Source organism: Panthera onca, chromosome E1 (genome assembly GCF_046562875.1).
Source record: "Panthera onca isolate mPanOnc1 chromosome E1, mPanOnc1 haplotype 2, whole genome shotgun sequence".
NCBI classification, from domain to species: Eukaryota; Metazoa; Chordata; class Mammalia; order Carnivora; family Felidae; genus Panthera; species Panthera onca.
In genome coordinates this window covers 14549360-14577151 of record NC_138352.1, presented here as the reverse complement: position 1 = coordinate 14577151, position 27792 = coordinate 14549360, and the positions used below count along the sequence as shown (strand labels likewise).

Below are 27792 nucleotides of genomic sequence, written 5' to 3'. Positions count from 1 at the left end.
ATCACCCTTGGAAGGGAGAACCCTCAACCCTCGGAAGGGACCAACTTCTGGAGGGCACTGCCCTGGGGAGGGACCACCCTGGGTGGGGGACTATTCTCTGGACGAGACCCACTGGGCATCACACCGCACTGACAGGCACATTTTCTTCTCATGACACAAGGATCATCTGCACTCCTGGCCGTGCCTGGGCCATTCCAGGACAAAATCCACGGACCAGGCGGCTTGAACAAGACACTGATTTCTCCAAGTCCTGGAGGCTGGACGTCTGAGGTCAGGGCGCGGGCAGGGTCGGGTCTGGCTGGCAGACAGCAACATTCTCGCATGTCCCCATGTGGCAAGGAGAAAGATGGGGTGTCTCTTCTTACAAGAGCACTGACCCCATCATGGCCCAACCACCGTGACCTCATCAAGCCATGATCACTCCCAAAGGCCCCCTTCTCATCCCATCATGTTGGGGATTAGGGCTTCAGGAAGTGGATTTTGGAGGCCATGCACATTTCTGAGGACAACGACTTCCCCTGGTTTGATCGGCGGTAACACTGAGCCATGTGTACGAGCCCACACGCCCCCAGAACCCTTTGTTGCATGGCCGGAGCGGGAGGTGATGTAGGGGTGACGTCAGCCAGCACAGGTGTGTGTGACCGCCCCTCCTGGGGAGTCCGCACCTGAGGGCACCCAGAACTGGCCCCGTGCACACCTACACTCAGGCCCCCAGGTCGACATAGGCCCCGGGTTTTCTGCAACGGCTCCAGCTGTAAGAAGCATTCTTTGTAAAATTTGGAAAATGAAAAGTAACTTGCTTTGTATAGACTCCGTAAGGCTTTTTAAAGAATACGCAAATTCACACGTCCAAAAGCACAGCGGTCGGACCACAAGCCCTGGGCCTTTAGCCGGTAGGCCGTGGCCTTCGGGGAGGGGCGGGGGGAGCACGAGCTGGGTTGGTGCCCCGCCGCCTCTGTGCCCACCTGAAAGCCCAGCTCCCGGCCTCTACCAATGACAGAGCTTAGAGAGTCTGATTACTAGGTTTCCCTCCTGACAGGGGACACGCATCTGGCCGTGTCACAGCCGCGGAGGCTCACGGGCTCCCTGATCCGTGGACCCGCGGGGTGGCCGCTGCTGTGACAGAGAGCACACTGCCTGTGCTTGCAGACATCCTTGGCCGTCCACCCGGCGCTCTGTGCCAGCCCCGCCGGGCACTGAGAAGCAGTGTAATGAGCGCGTAGGCCAGATGGCATCTGAAACATGGTGCCCGTGCCTCAGCACCATGATCTGGGGCCACGTGGACAGGCGGAGAGGGTCTGGGGTGGGGTGGGCGAACCCAAGGACTGGAGGCCAGAGTCGCAGCTCCCTGCATGGGGAGAGAGAAACGGGCTTGCTCTGTGTCGTTCTGGACGCAGGCCCGGGCTCGAGTGAGGGGGCAGCGGGCAGCTTGCTTCCCGGGCGCGTTCTTCCCGGGGGACCCCACGAGTCTGAAGATCTTGCTCTGACTCAGCTGCCTCTCCGAAGACGCCCTCGGATACGTCGCCTGGGTGCCGACACCATGGGCCTCGCGTTTCCGTCCGGCCCGGCGGCTCCGGGCGGGGCGTCCGCTCGGCCCCCCGAGGGCTCTCACCGCGAGGAGAGGATGTGGATCTTGTGAGCTCTGGTTCCTGTTCAACTCTAGCCTCTGTGAAGGCCAAGCAAGTTCCGGTTGAAACTAGCTGGGAGCGCGTGGGGCAGCCAGCAGACTAGAAACCCGTGCGCGTGCTGCAGACGGCGGGGTTTTCCCGAGCGCCGGGCACCGCGTCCGGCAGGCAGATCCTTGCGTGTGCAGACGAATCTGACCTCGGGTAGGATGTACAAGTGCCTGGAAGGTGGTAACAGTCATATTCTCTGAACCTGTGACCCTGAGACGCATTTCACAGAGGGACAGCCCTGGATGCGGAGCTCCCACTGCCGAGAAAGCCACCGCCCCTCCTCAACGCGGGTTTCCTGACCTGAAAACCAGGCACCGGGCAGTCCTGCTCCAGAGGCGCCGGAGAGGGTAACGACGGGACAGTTGCACAGGGTGCCTTGTACGCGGGTGCCCGGGGACCTCGGCCAGCCTGCAGGGGGCACATCTTTCCACCGTCCTGGCTGTGGTGAAGGACCTAAGCTCAGGTTGGTTTGGTGACTTTCACAGAGCAAACGAGGGAAGCGAGGCAGAGTAAGGACCCCCAGTGAGGCCCACCCTGTATTACGGTCTGGTTCTTTCTGCGCCGCCAGGCTGACCCTGATGGACACCAGGGAAACAGAAAAAGGCTTATCTGACAACTCAGTTATTTCCTCTCTTTTAAACAGACACAGTGTCATCGAAATTGGCCTCTGAGACACGGAAAACGGCCAAGCCTCTTGCTGCACATCTAGCTTGCCCCAAGGACGCTTCCTGAGCACTGGCCAGGCAGGGCCCTGGACTCCAGGCGTGGCAGACTCCGGTCCCAGAGAAGTGGGAGCAGCCCGGGAGAGGGCACCTGGCCACCGTGTGGAGCGACAGGACGCCTCACCCGTGCGGGTTGAGGAGGGAGCCCAGCCCAGGACCGGCAGCTGCGCGAGGGCTCTGGGGCCCTCAAGGCTTCTCTCAAGGCCGGGACAAAGCAGGTGCGTCAGCACACACAGCCAGAGAGACCTCTGTGGTGGGTTTTGCATGAAAACAAAACCCAAAAGGATAGGCGTGCGGAGCCCCCAGGGCAAGGGGCCAGTCCTCCGGGCACAGGCGAGAAGCACAGCCCTGTGGCAAGGGGGTCCCCACTCTCCCCGCGGGACACAGGTGCGGAGCCCCCCTCTGGGGTCAGGCCCCCTCTATGGCCCCACGAGCACCTCTTAGACATCGCCGGGTTCAGAGACGCGGGTCGGGCAGCAGAAAACTGGGCTCAGGAAACGCTGCTCAGGAGCAAATGATTTCACCTAAACTTATGTTTCCGATCTGGAAAATGGGCCAAGACCACGTGAGAGCTGCTCTAGGGGTGGGAGAAGATGGGGACATGTTCCTCATCGGTCAGGCTGGCAAGCCACCCTGTCTGAGAAGGGAGCGGGGGGCCTCCAGGCCGATGCACCCTCCAGCCCGCACAGCCTCATGCACAGTGGGGCTGTCACCGGCCCCCTCACGTCTGCCTCCTGCACCGAGGGGGCTGCCCTTCCAGATTCTAGATCCGCCTGTGGTTTCTGGAGGAACAGGGGCCTGCATCAGTGCCCGTTCCCGCACACGCCGAGCGCAGGCTGGCCAGCAGCTCCGGAAGCGGCCGGCGCGAGGCTGCTCTGCCGTCACTGTCCTGGCTTTCGTGGTCTTCGCTCTGCTTGCTTCCTGGCCGCTCCCAGCGGATGAACGTTAAGAAGGAACCAAAGACCCCGGACTGGCGTCAGCGTTCACACACGCCAGGCTGGACGGCGTGTTCTTGGCTCTCTGGGGCTGCCGAGGTACAGACAAGCCCGGGCTCTGTCCTGTCCTGGGCTCTGTCCTGCGGCACCGACCCCGACCCCGACCCCGACTGACAACCAAGCAGCTGGAAGCGACCAGGCCAGGTGCCGTCCGGCCCCTCGTCTGCCCCCAGCCCCCAGCCGTGGAAGGAGGTCCTGAGGCTTTCAGAGAAAGCGACCCTGCCGTTTCCCTGAGAAGCTCGAGTACTCTTTCCCAAAGAGCAGAAGCCTGTCTCCTGCTCCGGTTTTTCCTTTCCGCATCTTACACGCAGGGAACGTGTTACCAAAACAGCTCTTCACAGAACACTGAACTGTAAGTCCGTTAGATCTGAAGGGACTTCTTGTTCTTAGCGCCTCAGCCCCCAGCGGCCCCAGACCCACCGCCTCGTCTGTCCTCCTGCGGAGGACAGCACCAGACCTTGCAAAGGGCTTCCGGGCACAGGCCGGGAGGCAGGCTCCTTTCCGCCTGACTCTGTAAATCACGGGTCTGGAATCTGCGCTGCCCGGACTCCCGAGGCCCCGTCTCCTCACAAGGTTCCCAAACGGTCAAATTAAGAGAGAAAAATGACTCGTTTAGAGCGTCACACATTTTCTGTTTGCTAACCCAGTTTTACAGTTGTGTATCCAAGGGCAGCTGCGTGTGGGTGTTTTGGTAACCATTAAACTTATATGTGGATTTTTCAGATGGAAATAGATGCTATAACAAACTTGTATTAAATTCTGGAAATGATTACTTTTCAAAGTTTAGGTGGAAAAACCAATCTTGATCTGGAACGACTTCTCTGCTCTCATGAAACGTCCTTAAATAAAGCCCACAGGATGGAGTCCCTGCCTTCGGGGTCAGGGGGCCCAGGAGGTGAAACCATGAGGCCTCGGATCCGAGGGAGATTCCTCTCAACGGCTTTCCTTAAGATTTGGTCCCAGAGCCTTATGCAGCTACCTGACTCAACCCATGACCTCTGAGTGCTCGCTGGCTGGTGTTCTTTTGTTCGGGAGAGGATGTGTGGACAGGACGGATAAGCCCTAGCCCTAGCCCTCTGCTGGCCCCAAAGAGCGCCACGGGCCAGACAACAAATGCCACCACGCGGACCACAGGGGCCAGGCGCCCGCCCCCCAGCCAGGGCGGTCACAGGCAAGAGTGAAGGCACTCACCTGCCTGCTTTGGCAGTCAAGATAGACTGGGGCCTTTCGGGCCAGACCTCCCAGGAGGCGAGGATGATGGGTTTGGAGTGAGGGTTAGTTGGCCAGCCAGAGCAGTGAACAGAGCCAAACCATCCAAAAGGTTTGGAAGAACACTCAAGTAGAAAGAAGCAGGAAGGGTGACAGGTGGGAGTGGCCAAGGCCAAGCGTGCCCCGGTCCAGAGAAAAAGGGCTGACCTCAACCAAAACGTGACCTGACAAGTGGGAAAACACAATTGCCAGGGTTTCTGGCCCCCAAAAAAGTCTCTCTCGAGGTGGAGAATCGGAAGGAGCTGAGGCACACCGTGAAGCCGGACCGACGAGCTATTGGAACCTCCAAGTGCCTGAGTGCCCGTAAGCGCCGCCGTGACGTCCACCGTGGCCGGGCCAGGAGGGCTCCCGGTGTGGGGAAGGTGCTGTCGGTAGGACAGGGATGGGGCCACGGGGAGCACGGGAGAGCCCGTCCCCGACTCCAAGCCAGAACATGTGCACACGTGTGTGCACGCGTGAGCCAGAGGTGCCGTGAAGCTGACGGCGCGCTGACCCTGCGCGTATCTCACAAGACTTTCCATCCTTAGTCACAGACTGAGGAACCAGACGGTGACCTGGCCGCGGGATTCCAGCTGCGGACAGCTGCGTGAGGGACTTCCCGGCCAGCAGCTCTCCAGCCACCTGGTCACACCAAGTCTCCTGGGCCTGCGGACAAGGCCCCTCCTGTGCCCCACGTGCACGCGTGCTCAGAGGACGGGCCTCGCCCACCCGCTCCGGGGGGGGCCGGACACGGCGGGCCGGCACACCTCCTCCTGAACAGACAGCTTGCAGGGCCAGCGGGAGAACCACATGGGGTGGGCACACAGCTTTGAGAGCCGGGGAGAGGGGTTCGGGCCCCTGCCTGGACGGCCCCTGAGGGCCACAGCCAGAACTCTGAAGGGCCCTGCCTGGTGCTGCTGGGGGTGCCACGGGTGCACAAGAGTGGCTCTTGGCGTCCCCATTCCTTCTCTCCCTTCTCTCCCTGGGGTCTCTCCCCCGGGAGCTCCCGGGTGGCTGCGGGCGGGAGACAAGCTTTTGCTCTAATCTGGGAACACTGAGGCAGAAGCGAGAAGCCCGGTGATACACAAGTGGCCGTGTTGGGCCTTGGCGGTGGTGGGGGGTGGGGGGTGATAAGGATGACTGTTTTATTCCTCAGATAATTAAAACTCAGCCACGTTTTAAAGCAGTCCACAAGGAGACGTCGGCCCTGGAGCTGACGCTGGGCGGCCCCTCCCTCACGACGTCACCTCCCTGGGAAGCAACTCCCCAGGACGGGCGCTCTCACAGAGGGGAGAGGAGCCACACGGATGACCGGCCGTGAAGAGAACGGCCACATGACAACCGGACACAGACGGGGCCGTGTGGGAGCGGACACAGTCACAGCCAGGCCGGACCGGGAGCACAGGGCAGGGGACTAAGCTGCTTTCACTGTCAGCTGAGCAGAGAGACCGTGGCCCCCGCGGCTTGGCGTCTCTCGAACCCAGCCATGCCAGACGGTCCACGTGCCATGGCAGCACGGTGAGCCCCCGAGGGACCGGTGTGCGGCGGCAGCTGTGCCCCCCCACCCGGGCGAGCGTCCGCGGCCTCCGCCGTCCGGACAGACGTGCCCGCGTGCCACGGCGCTCGCCCCCCGAAGGGAGCTCGCCTGGGCACGGGGCGTGGCCCCCAGGCCTTTCCCGCAGCGCCGGCTGCAAGCCCAGGACGAGGGTGCGGGCAGGTGCGCCCACAGCCGGTGAGCCCTTCGGGGGGCCGCGTCTCCTGACCTGCAAGTGCTCCAGGGCAGCCGGGGGAGAGCGGCGGCTCACAGCTGAGGCGGCCGGTGGGGAGCCACCGCCAGGGGGAGGCGGGCGGGCGGGCGGGCAGTGAGGGGCCGCGCCGCTCCCGGGAGCACCCACCTCTGGTGGTGGGCAGCATGTCCGAGAGCCCCTGCCAAGCGGTCACCATCTCTGGGTTCTTCTCCAAATCCGCAAAGTTCTTCCAGACTCTGATGGCGCCGTCATCTTGGGGAGAGAAGGGGGGGAGGTGAAAACGCAGGCCTGGCCTCCGGCACGCGGGAGGGAGCCCCCCCTGGGTGGCAGGAGACCACGCGGTCCCCCTCGAGGCGGCCTGACGCAGGCGCAGCGGGCCGGTCGCGTGTCGCCGTCCTCAGACTCCCGTCTGGGCGCAGGGGGACCCGCCCCTACTTTCGGCTCTGGCCCCAGGTGGCTCCCTTCCTTGCAGTGACTCACTCGCACCACGAAGTCAGACCTCCGGCCGAGCCCTCAGCTTGTGACCCCAGGGGCTCCCTGCATCAGGAGGCGGGCGGGCCGCCCCTCCCTGCCCGGGACACTCAGCACGGGGCTCTGCGAGCCTGAGTGGCGTAAGCCTGAGGCTCCACCCGTGTCCCTACGCCCCACACAGACCGCGCTCTCTGGACTCACCGGCCCCTCACGCGTGGCCTCAGAGGTGGCTCCCGCCTGGAGGATGACTGCACGGGATGTCCGCTGACCCGTCCCCGCCCGCACCCACCCGTCGGCTCGTTCCGGCCCCGGTCTCCTTGACAGTGAACTTACCCTGCTCTGGAACCCAAGCCCTCGTGCTGCTTCTCTGCTGGAACCCCCTACTCCTGGGGACCCTCCCCAGCGCCCGCCGTGCTGGGGATCACTCCCCCCTCCTCCTCCTCCGCGGTGCTGAGAGGTGCTCAGTACGCCCCGTCCTGCAGCTTCCCGCACCACCACCCCGCCCTTGTCCACCCCTTCACCCTGATGCCTGCGGCCGAGGGAACGGCTCTGGATGGTGGCTCAACTTTGTGTGGTCCTGAGATGGCAATGCCTGGGGAGAGGCCGCCAGCAGGACCCTTCCCCGTGGGTACGTCATTCACAGTGGGGCCCAGGAACCCTCTGAAGGGAAGGGCGTTCCCAGTGCAGTCAGCTCAGCTATGTTGATGGCTCAGAAGCTCAGGCCCAACACAGGCCGGGCCATAATGGGGACATGCCCAGGATAGCACAGGACAGGGCAGGCCCAAGCTCAGAGCAGAGAGGGACAAGACAAGAGTAGGCCCAGGACAGGACAGGGACAGGCCCAGCACAGGGATAGGACAGGATAGGACGGGGACAGACCCAGGACAGGACAGGCCCGGGACAGGATGGGAACAGACCCAGGACAGGACGGGACAGACCCAGGACAGGACAGGCCCGGGACAGGATGGGGACAGACCCAGGACAGGACGGGGACAGGCCTAGGACAGGGAAAGACCTAAGATAGGACAGGATAGGATGGGGACAGACCCAGGACAGGACAGGCCCGGGACAGGATGGGGACAGGCCCAGGACAGGACAGGACAGGGACAGACCCAGGACAGGACAGGGACAGACCCAGGACAGGACGGAGATAGGCCCAGGACAGAGAAAGACCAAGGATAGGACAGGACAGGACAGGGACAGATCTAGGGCAGGACAGGACGGGACAGGCCCAGGACAGGGACAGGCCCAGGACAGGCCCAGGACAGAGAAAGACCAAGGATAGGACAGGACAGGACAGGACGGGACAGGCCCAGGACAGGGACAGGATGGGGACAGGCCCAGGACAGGACGGGGACAGGCCCAGGACAGAGAAAGACCAAGGATAAGACAGGACAGGATGGGATAGGCCCAGGACAGGGACGGGATTGGGACAGGCCCAGGACAGGGAAAGACCTAGAATAGGACACGACAGGACGGGGACAGACCCAGGACAGGATGGGGACAGGACAGGGACAGGCCCAGGCCAGGCTGATGACAGGACGGGGACAGACCGAGGTCAGGACTGGGGTAATGTGGGAAATAAGCCTGCATGTCGACCTTGGCCCTCTCTCGTGTGCCCCTTCTCCCTGCCCGCCTGTCCCATCCTGGTCTGTCACCCCTGAAGAAGCACAGTTAGACCATCAGTGACCTCTCATTACCCAGAGACAGCGGAGTCCTGTCTTTAAACCGCTAAAGCAGACGCCTGTGGCCCAGGGTGGCGTCCTGGGAAGCCTGTTCCAGAGTGATGTGAAGTGACCCATTTCAGACCCCTCCACCTCACCTCCGAGGGCATCACGGGGGCCGGGGGGCCGGAGGCAGACAGCGCCTTTCCCGGTCAGGGGAGGTCCTGCCCAGAGCAGGAGACGGTCCCGGGACACCCCCGGCAGTGGTCACCCTGCTTCCCCTGTTTGTGGGCGAAGCCCGTTCCCTCCAAAACCTCCCACGTCCTCGGTGACGGCGGCTGTTCCTGTGAGCAGTGCCCCTTGGCAGAAGAACGATCAGGATCAAAAAAGGCCGTGTATGAATGTGTGCTGGGGTCTCCACGCTGGGTGTGGGGACCCGGCCCCACAAAGCCCACTCACCTGTGGCCGTGAGCAGCAGCGAGCAGTCCTGGCCGTTCAGGTACTCCATGGCGGTGACCCTGGTATACCGAGGGTTTCCGTTGTGGAAGTAATCCAGCTTCTCCCCTTTCTCCCAGTCCCAAAAACTTCGGGGAAGGAGAGAGGAAGAAGGTCAGTCGTCAGGGAGACGCCAACAAAATGCACAGGGCGATCGCCCCCCACCTGCCAGGGTGGCCACGACCAAAGCCACGAGAGCCACAAGCTCTGGCAGGGTGTGGACAAACAGCCCTAGCGCACGGCTGCCGGGGGCCGGATCGGGGTGGGCATGGGGGCGCCCCGGGGCCTGGGGTCCCTCTGCCGGCCGTCCACCGAGAGGTCCGCCCACCCCTGTTCACGACCGCCAATGGGGGAAAGAAGCCGTGACAACGGGATGGACACAGGTCGACACAGAGGACTTGGCCGTGTGCCCGTAGACACAGAGCATCGGAACAACAGTGCTTATTGCTATTAGAACCTTAATTATTAGGACACACGACTGTCTACAGAGTCTTTAACATTCTGCTTCTACCTTACAGGAACTCTTAAAAACATAAACATACGGGTGGCTCGCAGTCGTTTAGAATCTGAGGTCAACTTCAGCTCCTTTGGTGTCAGATGTAAGCTGTTCCAGGACAGGTATCGAAAGATACCTGTCTCCCTTGTTATTTACTTTGTCGCTTCCTTTCGTAACAAAATTAAACCCAACAAACCATCAAGGTGGACTTAATCTTACGGTCTTGTCCTCCTCTAAGCTGTGTTGAAAGTAAACATATTTTTAAGAAATGAAAAAGAGAACCTGCCCTTAAGGACATATTGAAAAAAAACCCCAAAACTCGGGAAATGACCTGAGCGTCCCTTGCTGGATGGGGGAATAAAGCTGGCTCAGCCACACACCAGGTATCGCCCGGCCTGGACAAGGAGGGACGCTCTGACACCTGCCATAGTGTGGACAGCCCCAGGGCACAGGGCTCAGTGGAAGGACCAGACCCGAGACAGGTGAGGTCCCCGGGGTCTCAAATCCAGAGACAGACAGCGGGACGGTGGGCGCCTGGGGGAGTGGGAGGGGGAGTTAGAGTCTGACGGGGGCGGAGTTTCAGATTTTCGAGACGGAAAGAGTTCTGGAGGCGGACGGCGGCGGTGGCCGCGCGGTGTGAACGCGCTTGGTGGCCCTGAACTGGGCACTTAAACCCGGTTAGGATGCTGAACTGTGCTGTGTGTATTTTACCACAATAAAGAAAAGGGGAAAGACAGAGGGAACAACACCCTGACCTCGCCCCCCACGAAGTGCGTACGTTCTCTGCGACGCAAGCGCAGCACTCACAGTAAATCGGGGCTGGCGTCTTGCGATCACGCGTCTCCACAGGCGGTACCGAGAGCGAACCCCTTGTGCGTCCCCGTCACACTGTGGCTCTGAGGAGCCCACGTGCGCTCTGGTGCCGGCACGAGAGGCTCCCACCAGCCCGCGCACCTCTCTCTCCCCCCGTGTTCTCGAGCCCTGCCGCCCACAGCACCCCAGAGGGCTCGCGGCTCCCACGCCGGGAACACGGCACTGTCACCGGGGGGCTGGCCGTTACCGGCTGAGACACACGAGCCGCCTGTGCCCTGCGTACCAGATGCTGTCTTTATCAGCCACGGCCACACACGGCGTAAAGGGGTGGAACTTGACCACGGAGGGGACACCGGGGTTCCTGTTCAGAAATATCTGGTCGTCCAGTCTTGCGATACCTGCCCAAAGAGACACACAGCGATGGGCCTCGACGTGCAGAACCCGGGGGTCGTGGCGCCTCCTGTCTGGGGACCTGGGGAGGCACAAGGGACACACAGGGCAAGCAGGGGTCGGACGAGGGCCTGGCTCCCTGACCGCAGGGTCCCCCCAGCACGAGTTTGCAGTCAGCGCTCATCAGTTCGTGCGTGCAAAGACGCCGTGCTCAGAGATGTGCAAGTTGGTAGTTTTCGAAGAAAGCAGGAAGGCCACCGTTTGTAACTTAGTTCCAGGTCGAAGCATCGGGCACACGGTCTTGGTGGCCTCTCAGGGGGGTGGTCCCTACGGAACTACCCGGTTGAGGGACAGATCACCACAGACGACAGGGAGGTGAACGAGGGTGTGTGCACCGGGCCCCCAAAACCAGAACCAGGAAAGAAGCCGTCAGGAAGGGGCTTTGAAGGAGTCTCAGGAAAACAGTAAAAAGAGGCTAAAAGGACAAGAGATCAAGATAGGTTTAGGTGGGATTTTGGTGACTCATATGAGGTCGACCCAGGGCAGCCAAGGGACTTGGGGTCCCTGCAGCGTCGTCGGGCACCGGCCTGGCCCCTGGGAAACCCGGGGGGGCCATTAGTGCTGGCTTCACCCTGCCGTCTCCCCCCCCCGTTATAGCACCAACACGGAAAACCAGCCGGTGACAAGGACAGGGGCAAAGGGACACACGCCAAAAGGTCCCAGGGGCTCTGTCTGTGGCAGCAGTGTTACCCGCAGGGGCCCCGACCGCGGGTGGCCGGGAGACACCGGGAACACCGACTCCCGGGTCAGGGTGCATTGTGCGTTTGTGACAACGCTGGTCCTGCCGGCCGAGGTCACTGGGGGAGGCCGGGCACAGGCGTCGGGGGAACCACCTCATTAAGCTGCAGGCACCCCCTCTCTCAGGGGGGCACAGCCGCCTCTCAGAAGGGGCACTTTCCACTGGCGGCAGCCTCTGCGCGGGCACGTGAGTGGGGTCGCCCGTGTCCCTGTCTCTGGTGGCCGGGTCCACCGCACGGACCTCTCAGGGGCTGACGTGCCCGGCGACTGCGTCCGGGAGCCCCCCTCAGCTGTGTCTAACAAGGAGGCCTCCCCTTCCCACAAAGACCGGGAGAACCCGACCCGGGTTACAAAGACAGTCTTTTGTGTTCGTCAGGAAAGCCCAGCTCTTTCTCCAGAGCCCCTGGCCCTGTGTGTGGCTTCCCCATCGGGGTCAGTCTGCCTTCCGATGCCTAACTGCGGGAGGCGGACGCGGGTACAGGGAGTCCACTGTCCTGTAGAACGGGGGCCCTGCAGGACCGCAGACCTTCGAGAAAACAGCCTCCGATGCTGTAATTCCCAGAGTGCCGACGCTCTGGTGGCTGTTCTGTCCTCGGGAAGAAAGCCGTGGGGCGTGGGCCGGCCTGGCTGCACACGTCCGAGCGGTGACTGCCGGTCCAGCAGACGCCGAGGCCTAAACACTAGGCTGCTTTACATCTAGCCGCCGCCAGCCCCTCACGGAGGCAGCCTCACGAGGCGACTACGGCCCCAAGGCGTTTTACGGAGAGCGCTGCACACCGAGGCGGCCGCACGCCACAGCGGCTTCTGGAGCGGCTGCGTGTGCTCAGGGACACGCGTGTCTGCGGGGACAGCCTGTCTCGTGGGCCCCACCCCCGGCTGTAAAGAGCGACCCTTGGCAACCGCCACCATTTTACAGGACGGAAAGGCAAGGCAGGATCAGTCCATCAACAGAAGGGCTGACAGCCCGCGACGTCCCGCTCTGTGCGGGGGCCTGGGCAGCGGGTCGGCCCGGCCGGCCCAGTGACTGGGGCCACGCTGGCTTCTCAGTGGAAGATGGAGGTGCACCCCACCTCTCTGTGCCCCCGAAGCCACGGGGCTGGGAGAGCGGGAGGGTGGGGGTGGGGGTGGGGGTGGGGGAGGGGAGGGAGGCTGCCCGTCCAGCACCGGTGAGGCTGGGGGCCCGTAAACGGGGCCTCTCTCGGCAAGTCTGGTAAAAGGGTCGGTAAAGTGGGACTCAGATACAGCGCTGGTTGACGGTGGGATTATTCCGGGACAGGAGGGCCAGCTGGGCACAAGCAGCGCCTTGCGTGTGGCCTGTGTCCCAGACAGAGCTCGGGGCTCCTTCCGCCCTGGGAGTGGCAGGGCGCACAAGGCTCGCTCACGCGAGAGGCCGGCGGGGGCTTCTCTTGGGAGAGAGTGGCCGAGCGCTCTGGGGGCTCCTGGGGGCCAGCCTGGAGGAGGGCCTGCACCCCGCCAGCCCCACCACGGGCCCTCGGAGGCGCCCCCCTCGGGAGGCGGGCGGCTTACCCTTCTGGATGAGCTGCCGCGCCTGCTGCCTGACGTGGGTGTTGCGGAGAAATCGCCACTCGCGCTCCTTGCGGATCTGACTCTCCAGGTCGTGTTCCTCCGGGATCTTGAACGATAAAAACACCAAGTGAGGTTCGCGAGTAAGTCACAGGCATCCTGTCTGCGCCTCATGGACCCCGCGTTGCTCACAGACGGGAGGTTCGCGGCCACCCCGCGGCCAGCACGCCTTCCCAGCTGCCTCTGCTCACCTCCCGGGTCTCGGCACATCTCGGCGACTTTCACGGTACCTCACGCTTTTCATCACTGGTACGTTTGTTACGGTGATCTGTGGCGCTGACGCCTCTGACGGCCCAGGTGACGGTCAGCATGTTTTAGTAGGGAGGTATTGTCTTAAACGTTTTTATCTGTTTATTTATTAGCATTATTTTTAATGTGTTTTTATTTTTGAGAGCGTGCGGACGCGCAGGAGCAGGGGAGGGGCAGACAGAGGGAGAGAGAGGATCAGAAGCGGGCTGTGAGCTGTCAGCACAGAGCCTGATACGGGGCTCGAGCTCACCAATTGTGGGATCATGACCTGAACCGAAGTCAGATGTTCAACTGAGCCACCCAGGCGCTCCTTTTTATTTATTTTTGAGAGAAAGAGACAGAGAGAGAGAGAGAGAGGGAGAGCACGCGCATGTGAGTAGGGAAGGGGAAGAGAGAGAGGAAGAGAGAGAATCCAGTGAGGCTCTGAGCCGTCAGTACAAAGCCTGACGCGGGGCTCGAACTCGCGAACCGCGAGATCATGAACCGAGTTCACTGAGCCGTTCGGGCATCCCTGAATTATTTTTGAATTCAGGTCCCTACGCTGTTTCCTCAGACATGGTGCTATCACACGACCGGCGGACTGCAGCGTAGGGCAGTGACTTATGCGCTCTGGGGAACCAAAACATGCGTGGACTCACTTTACTGTGGCTCTGGACCCAAACCTGCAGTGTGTCCGAGGTCATGACCAGAAAGAAAGGACCCTGTTCCTGAACGAGGAAACTGGGTTCTGCAGCCTGGCCAGGGCGCCCCAGCCCAGCTGGCTGGCACAAGAGGGTGGCAGACAGGAGTGCCTGGCCTCCCCCCCGAGGGGGAGCTGCCCGCTCCGCAGGCCGCTGGGTCTAGAGGATGAGAGGACCCCCTGGGGAGGGCAGGGAGCGGCACAGACTCAGGGGATGCCTCAACCCCTGAGGCCATGTGCCGTCCTGCTCCTAGGAGCCCCTGACACGGGGCAGCAGGGCAGCCTCTGCCAAGGCAGACAAGGAGCTTCAGGGACAAGGAGCTGGCGGGATTCGGCCTGAGCTGAGGGGGCCGGAGGCTGACACCGCACACACTGAAAAGGCAAAATCAGAAAAAGGTGGGCCGTGCCCAGGGACTTTTGCCTTTATCCCTCCTCTTGTGCCAGAGAAGTGGGGCATCGCACTTGACCAGAAAGGGGCTTATGACAGCAACAGAGGGGCCCCGGTGGGGGGGGGGGGGGCTGTGCAGCCTGAGCTGACTGAGCACAGGGTGAAGCATCAGGAAACGGCCAGACTGTGGACGCGGTCAGCTTCAAACAGCTCCCAAGAACCCTGTACCCTCCCCACCGAGCCACGGTGTCAAAGACTGAGCTCAGGTCCCCCCGAAATACGTGCGTGCCCCACAAACCGCCCTGTTCTCTGTTCCTTGGGCAGGGGTCCTTCCTGCTTCGTGGCCCGTGTGCGCGTACTCGTGTGCCTGTGCACGGACGGTTGTGTAAAACCAGCGTCCGCAAGAGGCCCGCCCCCCACCAAGAGGAAGCCGGGATTTAAGTTGGCTTTTGTAATAAACGTGGATTTCCTTAATCCTCACGTGCCATCAAGTAAACCGGATTGGCCCTGGGTCCCGCTTGAACACCCAGGGTCGTCGAGTGCCAAAATACAGAAGAGACTGATCACACAAGAGAAAACCCTACCTGGTCTCGGCTGAGCCGAGAAGCCGGGCCTACCTTAACCTGCCCGTGGTCAGCGCGGTAACACCACACGGTACCAGACAGCCCGCGCTCGGATGTAAAGATCGTTTTCTCTGCTGGGGAAAGCACGGGGCGGAGAGCAGGGACGGTGGCCACAAGTGCGTTCTTAGGCGCCAGCATGGCTAAGAAACAGCACGCGTCTACACGGACAGGAGCCCAGACCACGGCACATTTCACGTGTCCACGCTGGATGCTCCGTGTTCTGATTACAAAACAGAAACACCCACCCACCCTCCCCGGCCTCACTGCTGGAGCCCGCGGGTCCCTGCTGCGAGCTGTTTCCTTGCTCTGCTCCTTCTTTTTTTCTGAAGAATCACAACCCCACACCGAACAAGACAGCAACAGCCACAACAGACATCCACACGTGGAGGCGACAAGAAGAAATGGTGTCAGCTGCCTCCACAGAACGTTTGTTTAGAGGTTTGGAAATAACCCGGGGGGTAGATGGGGTAGATCACGGGTTGGTAACAGTTGGTTTCACTTCGTGACGACCCAGAGCTTGTTCCAAAAGACACGGCAAGTGGTCAGTAACGCCAACCAGAAAAACACTGAAAGCGTGGGCGGGGCGAGGATATCGCCCTTTGATGGAATCCGGTTTCCGTGGGAACACATCACAGGAAGAGTGAGAGGCGCTCCGAGCAGGAGGGCAGGACGGGCACTGGGTTCCTGGACGCACGTGCCCCAGGGCCCAGGTGCCCCCTTGCGCAGGCAGGGACCGGGCCCAGGGACGGACCTGAGGCTGCAAAGGACACAAGACGGCGGCTGCAAGGACAGGAAGGAAGGCGCGTGGACGTGCGGGGCCCCTGGCAGGCCCGTCGATGGAGGTGCCCCTCCCCCACCCCCCCAGGTGTGCTCATCCAAGGAGACGGTCAGAGCTGGGCCGCACACGGCTCTGCGATGCCGCTGGCATCCACCTGGGGACGGTCTGCCCAGAGCCACCAGGACGAGCCAGCGGGATGGAGAGCCACAGGTGTGGGGCGGGTGCGGGGCAGTGCTGTGCGACTGCGGCCGTGACCCCTCGGTCCCAGCACCCATTCCCGCCCTTCAGCCTCCCGGAGACGCGGGGGCTGGGGCCTCAGGCCTGGCCTGTCCCCGGGGCAACCAAGGGCGAGGGTCAGAGGGTCCCCCAAAGGCAAAAGGGGAGACGGGCCTTGGGGAAGGCCCGTTAACTCCGCGCCAAGTGCTCAGACCCCGAGCTCCGTTTCCACCCAGAAACGAGGCCCGTTCTGACGACACAACCGAGTGCCTCTGGGCCACACTCGCTGTGACTTTTCCTGTTGTGTGAGAAGCCACCCCTCCCCCCTTCCCCCGCCACAAACGAGGACGTCACCCTGGCGGAGAGAGGTGGTGGATGCCGGCAGCAGGTGCGCTAGTGACGGCCGCTCCTGACCTGGCCGGGCCGGCTCTGTGCTCGCGCCCTTGGCCCTGACGGGAGAAGCTCTGAGGGGAGGGGAGGGTAGGGGAGGGGAGGGGAGGGGAGGGTGTCCTGCGTGCACGGAGGCCCAGACACGGGCACCTCCGCCCCGCGACCACGGGTCCTGCGAAGCATCGGGTTGACGGAGGCGGGGTCCCCCTCCAGGATGCTCCCCCTCTCGGGGGCTTGGTCACAAGCCCACCGCCTGGTGGGGAACGGACCTGGCCCTGCCCCGTGCCCCTGTGCGGTCGGCCTCCCCCGGCCCCAGGCCCGGCCCCACCCACTTCCTGCGTGTCTGGCTTCCCTCGCTGAGCGAGCCGCACCTGACTCCTCGTGTCGTGTGCATGTCGGTTTATCGGGGCGACTTTTTTCAGGGGACCGGTATTCGTCCCAGCACCGTTTCTCCCCCGGGTGAAACGTTTGGGTTCCGTCCGGTTTCCGGCGATCATGAATAAAGCCGCCGTAAACACGCACATGTAGCTTTTGTCGCTTGTCCCGGTGAACGTCCAGCAGGGTTGCCGGGATGCACGGTCAGCATAGGCTCAGTCGCACGGGAAACGGCCACACGTTTCCAGGGCGCCTGGCACCGCGAGGGGCGAGAGTCTGGGCTGCTCTGCTTCCTCTGCCGGTGCTCGGGACTGAGCGATCTAAAATGTCGGCCGTCGAACGGAAGCGAGCTGCTGCCTCCTGCGGCAGCTCGCGGCCCCGGCGACCCCTGCCTCACCGTCTCACACCTTCCCAGGGCTCCTTTGCTGTGTGCACGCCTTTTCGGTAAAGGGTCTGTGCAAACCTTTTGCCCGTTAGTTCTAATGGTGTTGCGTCCTTCCACGTGGGATTTTGGGAGTTCTTTATGTACGTGGGATAAAAGGCTTTTATTAGGAGTTTTACGATATTTTTCTCCAGTCCGTGGCTTGTGTTTTCATGCCAACGGTGATACGCAAAAAGCAGTCAACATGACGAAACTCCATATACCATTTTCCTTCTGGGTTTCGTGACTTCTCAAAGAACCATCGCCCGATAGGCCAGAAGGGGCTTCTAGAAGTTTCGCGGCTGCGGGATTCACAGTAGGGCAAGAAGAGGCTCCTTGAGTTGGTTTCTGAATAAGGTGCGGGGCATGGAGTGACGTTCGTCTCGTGGGCAAATGGATGTCCAGCCGCTGTGGTTCCGCTTGCTGGAAAGACCATCCTCTGTCCACTGAAATGAGCTGTCCTGCAGCTTTGTGGGAAATCGGTGGCATGCACCGTGGCTCCGCCCTGGACCCCGTTCGGCCCCACTGGTCCCCCCCGCCCCCCATTCCACTCCCGCCCTCAGGGGGACTCTTGAAATCAGTGTGAGTCCTCCAACTTTGCCTTCTGCCTACATTTCTTCGGTTGTTTCTTTGCGTCGCCCCATAAATTCTAGAATCGGCTTGCTGATTAAAACAAAACCTGTTGGGATGTTGAATGAGATGGCATCGGCCCATACGCCAGGTTAGGGAGACCTGACACCTGGCCCACGAGCACACCTTCAGTGGGTTAGGCCTTCTAAAATTTCTTTCATCGTGTTTTGTATTTTTCAGCAGTTGAGTCCTGCTTGTATTAAAAAAATATATAGCTAATTTAATTACAGCTCATGTTTTGGGGGTTAAGTGGCTTAATTCCAATTTCCAGTGGTTAGTATAGAAATACAATCAGTTTTTGTGTAACGTTGGGTATTCAGCGATCTTATCTCACCTGTTCTGGCAACATCACGCGGGTTGTTTAGGATTTTCTACGTACACGACGATTCTGTGTGAACAGTTTTATTTCCCTTTCTACCTTTGCTTGCCTTCCTGGACACCCAGGGCCTCTGGTAGGTTGTTGAAAAGGAGCCGCGAGATCAGACACCCTTACCTTGGTCCTGGTTTTAGAGACAAGACATCCAGTCTCTCCCTGGTGAGAAAGGGAGCCGCGGGTTTTGTAGGTGCCCTGCACGAGGGTGAGGAAGCTAACTTCTGGTCCTGGTTTGTGGAGAGTTTTATGACGATTATTTGCCGAATTCTGTCAAATCCTTTTTCTGCAGCTATTGGGATGAACAGGTAGCTTTTCTTGAGCCGACTGATCCATTCAATCACATTCAATTTCATGATTAATTAAAACTGTGGATTCAACTTTGCGTTCTTGAGATGTAATCCACTCGGTCAGTTGCCCACTTGGCGTGTTGCCCCTTTTAAAGTTTGCCATGTTGGATCTGTTAATGTTACGTTGAAGGTTTTGAGGCCATGTTCGTGGAGGACACTGGTTTCTGGTTTTTTACTGTTGTGAAGTCTTTGGTTTTGGGATCAGAGTGATGCCGCCTTCCTAAAACGATCTGGGAAGTGTTCACTCCTTTTGTTTCCTGTAACAGACTGCGGAGGACTGGTATTATTCTGGTAGAATTTTCCAGTGAAACTCTGCTGGTTCTGGAGCTATCTTCTCTTCGTTGGACAGTTTTAGCTTCAAACTCATTTCCCTTAACAGATGTGGGACTATCTGGGTTCTCTACTTCGTATGGGGTGAGTTTTGGTAGTTCGTGTCTTTCAAGGAATGTGTGCATTTCCTCCAAGTTGTTGGGTCTGTGGGTGTAAAGTCTTGATGTCGGAGGTACCTCCGGACTCTCTCATTCGAAACCGGTCTGCACGTCTCTCCTTAAGTCGGTGCCACGCTGTCTCCATCCCTGCAATCGTGCAGCAAGGTTTGCAATTGGGGAGCACGAGTTGTTTTTTTTTGTTTGCCCTGGACAGCATCTTTAGTGCTATTCTGGGTCTCTTGCATTTCCATCTGAATTTTAGTCTCAGCTTGTCAGTTTCCACACACAAAAAAGGCAACTGGGATTCTCACCGGCATCACGTGGACCCTGGGTCTCTTTGGGGCCCTGCCGTATTAAGTCCTGTGACCCGTGAACACATGATATCTTCCCGTTTACGCAGGCCTTCGTTAATCTTTCGACACTGTTTAGTTTAAAGAATGTTTTAGAGAGACCACATCTGACAATCCACGATCCCTTGGCCCCCGATGGTTTACAATTCAGCAGTGATTTACAAGGCACAAGGGCGCCGGCACCAGGCCAGCACGTCAGAAGACGGGCAGAGGGGCAGAAGCGGTGCCCCGGTGGCAGCGAGCGGGAGCACGCAGTCCTCCCGGCGTGGCCACGTGGAAACGTGGAGTGCTGGTTGAGCCTCCCTGCTGCCCACACACTTCCATCACAAAGCAAACGCTCCTCCCATCCTAGTGTTCCTGGAGGGGAATCAACGCGTCTGTTTGTTTTCCAGCTGAACGTTCCACAAAGAGCCAAGGCATACGTCTTAGGAACGGGACACAGTACGGCACTGCCTGACCTCCTGACGTAGTTAAATCTCACAGCAAACTAAACTGTGGGCAATAATCTGACGGTGTGACCGAGTCTGGTTCTTGGGCTATGTCGGCCTGGAGGTTTATGTACAAGAAAGGAAAAAGCAGAAGCCATTTTTGTGGAACGTTTGGAGACATGAGAAAACGTCCAACGTTTATAACTGCGTAAGTGAAAAAGCAGGAAACACAGCTGTACCCGTGGAGTAGGTACAATGGCAGTGCGTGTGGGGTGGGCGGGGAGAGAATTCCGGGTGGTTTCACTTTTATTTTACTTTTTCATTTTCTGAGTTAAAACAATAGCTTAGCGCACTTTAAACAACAGCTCCGTCGACGTGCAGGTTTAACGCAGTGCAGAGCGCGTTCTGTGACCAGCCCAGAGACGCTTGCACCCCATCCTGCGTGTGGGTCAGTGCCGCACCTGTGCCCTCCGCCCCGAGTAAACCTTCTCTTAGCTCTGGCCAACGTTCACTGTGCACGTGATGCCTTAAAACAATCTGATTGATTCTTTCCAGGCTCTTTTTGTAAATAAACACTACAGTTTAATCTGTTCTAAGTTACCATGCGGATAATTGGGTTTTCTACAAAGTTCACAATCTACAAGTGCACACTGGAGGAAGGACAGTCCCTCCCCCCGATTTCAACCCCACCCTCTAGGAGTGACACTAGTGACGGCATGAACAGCCTGACGCGTAACCTACGGGCTCCCCCTCCCCCCCCCCCCGGCCCCCGCACGCACACCTGGACAGCACGGCACTTGTGCAAGCACGTGGGACCATGGGATTATGTGGCCCGTGCCATCAAGGATATCCACGCGTGTCCTCGGACAGACAGGGCTCACTCCCTGTGGGGGCCGCGAAGGGCTCTATCGCGTGGATGCATCGTTAACTCACACTCCCCCTAATTACGAATACGTTTTTGGCTTTCAACTTTACGTGTTCAGAAATAACGTAACGGGCAGCTCTGGACACGTATCATCACAAACGCACACGTACAGCGGTGGTTTTAGGGTCTATTTCTCAGAGCGGGATCGTTGGTTTCTAGGGTATAGCCCCTTCCCATTTTGATAAACTATTGCCGAACTGCTCTAGACCCAGCCCGCATTTCACCACCAACAGTGGCTCAGACTTTCTTCTTCCCCGTGCTCTGGAAAGCCTACTTCCGGGAAAATCACTCTCAACTTTGTGAACCAGAAAGAAAAAACCGTATTGCTTTTGTAACTAGAACAGATTTCGATATATCTTTTTTTTTTTTAAGCACCTGACGGACCGTTTTTAACATTCTTTCTGAAGCAGATGTGAGCTCTGTAAACCAGCACGGGCAAGAGAGGGGGCTGTGAGAGCTCCGGAATACAGTTCTCTTTGGCCACACAGACCTGTAAAAAGCCAGGCTGTAAAGCGACAAAAGCCAGCAAATCTGTCCTCACAGCCACGTTGTGGGGAAGCAGGTCCCCCGGGCACGGGCTGCACTGTGGTCGTGCACCGTGATGCTGGGGTCAGTTCACTTATCCGGTGAGTATCTCAGTTTCTTATCCTGACCTTTGAGGAGGGTTAGGGCTCTGACCTTTCTGGGGTATGATCTCAGCTTTGAGCTATTCTTAGTTTATGTGTGAAGCAGCCGAATAAAAAAAGTTCCTAACACGTTTTATTGCACGCGCGTCATTAGATGACGAATTAAATGAATAAAAGAACACCTTCGTGAATAGAAGCTGGAGAAAAGTAGGAAAACAATTGTTAAAAAATTACAACGAGATAAAACGCATTCTCTTCTTAAGTCTAGAAAGGGTCTCTAATTAACGTAAGAGAAAAATCAGTCACATCCTCCCTCTCCCTGACGTCCCAGCCGCCATCAGGAGCCACGGGCAAAACCCATCACTGCAGGGACGTGACGCCCGGAGCCCGTCATTCAGGCTACAGCCTGTGGGAGCTTGTCAGAGGGAGACGGTGCTTGCTTATTCAACGGTTTCCTGGCTGCCCCCCCGTGGGCTCAGCGCGGAGAGCAAGAGTGACACCTCGGAGGACCCTCCTTCCCCAGCCCACTGCAGCGTCGGAAAAGGGGAGGGTGCTGGCTTTGGGGGTGCACGTGGTCACACAGGATAAAATCCCAGGCCTGGGCTCAGGAAGCTGCCTAAGTACCTGTGCCAAGGACAGGAAACCGGACCCTGGGAGGACCGAGCTCGTCTAAGAGAAAGAAGCCTGGGGCGCCTGTGTCCCTTTTTCCTGCCGGCAACGTGGACGGCCGAACAGGCAGTTCTCAGACATTAAAAAAAAGCCACTCGCTGGGGCATCTGGGTGGCTCAGTCGGTTGAGCGTCTGACTCTTCATCTCAGCTTAGGTCACAATCTCACAGTTTGTGGTTCAAACCCCACTTCGGGCTTTGTGTTGACAGTGGAGGCTGCTTGGGATTCTCTCTTTCCCTCTCTCTCTGCTCCTCCCCTGTGCGCGCACACACGCACTCTCTCAGAATAAACTTTAAAAAAAAAGAAAAGAAAAGCCGTTCATCACCACACCAAGCAACTGCCATTTCAGCAAGAGGCAGCCCGCCCAGGGCTCCAACCTGCTCGACGTGCTTGCCTTGAGCGGGAGACTTTCCAGGAGACTGGACTTCTGCTGATACTGAGCAAAGCCCCGTGTCACCTCTAAGCCATCAAAGGATAGATAGTTCGCCACCCACAGCAGCGGCCCCCGTGTCCTGGGGCAAATTCCAGCACTGGCTCACTGGCTCCTTTCTCCACGAGGGGCCCAGCGGCGGGAAGGCGCTCGCGGGCTGGCCGAGGGCCGCGCACCGGAGCCCCGAGGGTGAGCACGGGCCTCAGCAGCCCCTTGAGTTTGCTGCTTTCATACTTCTTTCCTGACTGTAAAGACGCTCGTGCTTAGTGTGGAAAGAGCAGGGGACAGACAGAAATGGATAAAACAAACTGGGGCCTCACCGCCACATCGCCCGAGACCCGCTGTCGGGCCGGCTGTTTCAGGCTGTTTTCTGTGCACAGATGTCCGTGTGGTGTTGCCAATGAGGACCACCGTGTAGCCCGTTTATGTCCTTTTTTTCCTTTTTAAAAGTTTTAGCATGAGCACTTAAGATATTGATTTTAAAGCTCAATTTCTTAATAACGATAAACATTGTATCAAATATTCCATAATTGCTAAGCCCTTAGGCCTATGTTGGGCGTTCGGGTGGATCCCAAGTTTTGCCAACGTAAATACAGGATCATCCGTGACTCCGATTATTTCCCTGAGTTGATATCGTAGTAAACGAATTAATTAGCAGGTCGAAGGGAATGGCTGCTCAAGGCTTCTGATGCTTACTGCCAAACTGCTTTCTGGGAGTCGGGTTCAGTTGAAAAATGAAGAGAGGTCTCTCTCTTTTCAGCAAAGGAGCTCAATAAACTACAACTTTGTCATCTGCCTCGGGTACGGACCATGACTCCTTTGTGCTTTTGCTGACAAAAGTCAGTATCGTCATGGGGAAAAGGGAGAGCGGGAAAAGTTGTAATACAGGGTCCAACCACTCATGGAAATTACCTCGATGTGGAGCCTGACGTACAATTAAGAATAAGCTGTGATTTTCAGTGGTCTGAATGAGGGAAGAAGGTTTCCTAAGAATGTGCTTCACGGGAAAGTCTACGCACAAGGCCCTGTGGCGTTCCCGGGGAAAGAGGCCCGGGAGAAAGTGTCGCCTGTCCCATGCTGTCCCCTGGACGTGTGGCTCGAATCTGCAGTGACCGGACGCATCTCCCGCAACCAGCCAGAACGCACTAGAATTAGACCAGTGGGCAGGTCTCCAAAAGAGCCTGCTTCTTGGTGCGGCCACCCAGAGCCCAGGCCTCAGACAGTCCTCCGGAGGACGGCCTCGGAAGGCCACTGAGTGGGACAAAGCAGTGCAGAGGGCCTGGTAGCTCGGAGGGGAGGCGGGTCTGGCTTCTTTTGACAAGACGGGAAGGTGAGTGACGTCTGTTCCTTTCACTGCTTCAACCGTTCACACCGGCTACTGTGACGGCAGTATGGGGTCGCCCTTGAGCAGCTGCAAACGTGATGGGACAGGAGCCCCAAAGGGTCAGTGGCTGGGCTGGCAGGAGCCCCGGTGGGTGACCAGTTGGGGTCCGCCGTCGGCTCGGAGCAGAGGGCTCAGACGGCCCAGGCCAGAGGCCGGGGTTCTCGGGGAAGGAAGAAGGGACAGGAGGAAGCCAAGGGCAGGGCTCTGCTCGAGGACACCGACGGGAGGCCCACTTTGCACCCGGGGGATGTGCACACTACCTTCATGACGGGCTGGGCAAAGTACCGGGCACTCCAGTCGCAGAAGCCCGTCTGCGTCGTGGCTGAGACGAAGCTTCTGTGTCCAGCAGCGTCATCTGCATCGTCTGTGGTCTTCAGGGCGTTTGGGGACAAAGGGGGGGAGGAAATAGAAGGAACAGTGAGTCACATACCCGACACGTCTCTTTGCAGGCTTGAGAGGATTCAGAAGAAGACAGAAGGCAGCGGTCTGGCTGCTGAGAACGTTCTTCTGCTGGCCTCACCCTGCGTCCTGGTGGTAGGGACCCTGAATGTGGGGCCAGGGCCCAGGGAACCCGTATTAGGGAGGCGACTGAATCTGCACTCAGGGGACTGTGTCCCCCCCCGGGGCTGGCCATGGTGGCTCGGCCGCAGAGTCTGTCGCTCTCACACAGGCCAGCGCTGTGAGGTCAGCAATCCCCCAGGGCCTCTGCGGCAGGGGCTGCCGGAGACCTGGCACCCGACTGTGCCAAGCGGCTCTGGGTGGGGAGCGAGACCAGTTGGGACATGTGGGTATTGAGACATAAACCACTTGATGCTGTCCCCCTGGACCACACATGTTTGTTTCCCACGGCAAGGCCTATGGCGGCCAACGTGGTCAGAGTAGGGCTCGCGTCACCTCACAAGGCTGGGCACGGGGGAGCAGGACTGAAGGCATCCCCCAGAGAGGAGTCCCTCTCGAGGCTCGCCGGGTGGAAAGTCCCACAGCTGGGGCACAGTGATAGGGTCTCCTCTCCTGCCTGCTGTAGGAACCTGTGCCACTGCTGGATCGGGGCCCTGGCTTGCAGCCCCGAAGACAGTGAGTGTCCCCTGCGCCCAGATGCTGCTGTCTGGCCGGCCCACGTCAGGGTCCAGCCAGGAGGATGAACCTCGCCCTGGGTGTTTGAGGGGAAAGACAACACACGTCACCCAGCAGGCAGCTGTGAACTTCTTAAGACCAGTGCCTACAGAGCTGGGTCACGTGGCTGACGTGACATCCATGGCAGCCCGCCCCCTTACTGCATCCTGAACGGCCCCTCCAGACTGCGTCCTTGACCGATAGAGTGGCAAACAGTCTGGGCAAGACAGCCAAGGCCCCAGCTTATGTGTTCACATCACCCAGGCTGACAAAGACGCCAATCCCTCCTGCGCCTGAAATTTCTTTTTCAGCTTAAAGGCAGAGACCGTGGCTCCTTATGTGGCAAATGAAACGTTCGTGGAAAATGCAAACAATCCACTGAGAACAGGTGCTTGTACGTGGCAGCTGCCACAGCCAGCGGAGGAAAACGCTACTCACCCAAGAAGGGAGAAAGCAAGTTAGCTCCGGGCGCTTATGTGGCCATATGGGAGGTGCCAGAACAGTGAGCCCGTGAGGAAGGTGCCAGGACAGTGAGGCCACGTGGAAGGTGCCAGGACAGTGAGGCCACGTGGAAGGTGCCAGAACAGTGAGGCCAGGACAGTGAGGCCACGTGGAAGGTGCCAGCACAGTGAGGCCAGCACAGAGAGGCCACGTGGAAGGTGGCAGGACAGGGAGGCCACGTGGAAGGTGCCAGCACAGAGAGGCCACGTGGAAGGGGCCAGAACAGTGAGGCCACGTGGAAGGTGGCAGGACAGTGAGGCCACGTGGAAGGTGGCAGGACAGTGAGGCCATGTGGAAGGTGCCAGGACAGTGAGGCCACATGGAAGGTGCCAGAACAGTGAGACCACGTGGAAGGTGGCAGGACAGTGAGGCCAGGACAGTGAGGCCACGTGGAAGGTGGCAGGACAGTGAGGCCACGTGGAAGGTGGCAGGACAGTGAGGCCAGGACAGCGAGGCCACGTGGAAGGTGGCAGGACAGTGAGGCCACGTGGAAGGTGCCAGCACAGAGAGGCCACGTGGAAGGGGCCAGAACAGTGAGGCCACGTGGAAGGTGGCAGGACAGTGAGGCCAGGACAGCGAGGCCACGTGGAAGGTGGCAGGACAGTGAGGCCATGTGGAAGGTGCCAGGACAGTGAGGCCACGTGGAAGGTGCCAGCACAGTGAGGCCAGCACAGAGAGGCCACGTGGAAGGGGCCAGAACAGTGAGGCCACGTGGAAGGTGGCAGGACAGTGAGGCCACGTGGAAGGTGGCAGGACAGTGAGCCATGGCAAGGGGCCACAGGAGCGAGGGCCCCGTGACACCGCAAGGTGGTGCCGGTACAAACCGTGCAGCACAGCTGGGGGCGGAGGGCAGGGTGGGGCCCGCGTCCCGGGCTGCAGGGTCTCCGCTCACACCGAGGGCGCACAGTCGAGCGTACCTGGTCTGGGCCCTTGTCGAACATCTTCCGCGTGCGGGGGAACTGCTGGGAGTGGGGCGTGTACTGCACCCCCGCGGGGCCAGGGGCACCGGGGCGGCCCGCGGGCAGGTCTCGGCCGACTGGCTGCTTGGCCACATCGTTGGTCAGGCTGGAGCTGCTGGCGCTGGACGTCGGGGGGGAGCCCCTGCCGTTGGGGGAGGAAGGAACGTTGCATGTTACCCAAAGACAAAGCCCCTTGTCCTCACCCGCCCGCCCGGGCACTGCCAACCGACCCGGGTCGGGAGCCCACACATCGCCACCCGCCCGGCACACGCACGTGCCTCCAGAACCAGCCGCCACGGCTGCAGCGACGGCCCTTGGGGCCCCGCCCACAGGCTCTGGGAGCGGTGCCCCCGGAAAGCGAGGGCGGCCCCGGCGGGCACGTCTGCTCGCCGCCTCCCGCCTGCGGATGCTGACATGTGAGGGGCTCTCCCTGCCCGCAACTGGCCAGCAGGAGCCAGACCCCGGCTGGTCAAACTCAGAGAGGCCGCACAAGTCAGGCTCCCGGGCGGCTCCTGCTGTGGCACCTCGTGCAGAGGAAGGCGGCGCAGAAGGGACCCGCATGACAGACACGGGCCGCTTACCCCGCCTGGTGGATGTGGATGCCCTTGTTGGTGGGGCTGGCGGGCGCCGACTGGGTGAGTGAGGACGTGGTGAGGATACGCTGGGGCCGGGCGTTCACTGTGGCCTGAAAGAGCAAAGCGGCAAGTGGTGTGGACGGCCAGCTGCTGGTGACCTCCGTGGCCGTGAGACAGCAGCCCAGGGCGGTGGCTGCTTTCGATGGCTTCAAGATCGCGCAAAGGGCCTCCTGGCCCAGGAAATCAAGCGTGCGTGGGGGACGGCCCAGGTGGAGCCCCTCCCCAGTGTCCCCCTGCAGATAAAACCATGTTCGTTTGTTGGGGCGCCTGGGTGGCTCAGTCGGTTGAGCGCCCGACTTGGGCTCAGGTCACGATCTCGTGGTTCGTGGTTTCGAGCCCCGCGTCGGGCTCCGTGCTGACGGCTCAGCGCTTAGAGCCTGCTTCGGATTCTGGGTCTCCCTCTCTCTGACCCTCCCCCCTTCATGCTCTGTCTTTGTCTCAAAAATAAACAAACGTTAAAAACAAAAAACAAAAACATGCTCGTTTGCTTTCTGAGAAGTCATCTGCTGGGGTCCAGCGGGGCCCCAGGGTCGGCCCTGCCTGAAGTGCAGCCACGAGACTATGCCAGCGTTAACGCTAGGCTCCAGCCCCCCACAGCCCGCCCTGGCCTCTGCTCTGTGGCACTTTGCGGATGGAAACAAGACAGGCTGCTGTCAACATCCTTCCACAGACGTGCGCACATCTGACGTTTCACCGCAGACAATTCATGCCCGCTTGAGACGACTGTTGAGGAGGGAGATAGTTTCGATATTTTGAAGTGGGGCTTTGTGTCGATG

General features: G+C 59.8%; 1 protein-coding gene across 1 annotated transcript in view; it reads right to left on the bottom strand.

Moving 5' to 3' along the window:
* Nucleotides 1–27792, bottom strand: part of RPTOR (regulatory associated protein of MTOR complex 1) — a 331619-nt gene that overhangs the window by 9439 nt on the left and 294388 nt on the right. Inside the window, exons 22-28 of the mRNA XM_081791320.1 lie at nucleotides 26963–27066; nucleotides 26340–26523; nucleotides 24069–24179; nucleotides 13044–13149; nucleotides 10612–10726; nucleotides 8984–9108; nucleotides 6537–6641 (exon numbers count right to left, since the gene is read on the bottom strand). Coding sequence (XP_081647446.1) covers nucleotides 6537–6641; nucleotides 8984–9108; nucleotides 10612–10726; nucleotides 13044–13149; nucleotides 24069–24179; nucleotides 26340–26523; nucleotides 26963–27066 — 850 coding nt within the window. The remainder of the gene's footprint in view (nucleotides 1–6536; nucleotides 6642–8983; nucleotides 9109–10611; nucleotides 10727–13043; nucleotides 13150–24068; nucleotides 24180–26339; nucleotides 26524–26962; nucleotides 27067–27792) is intronic.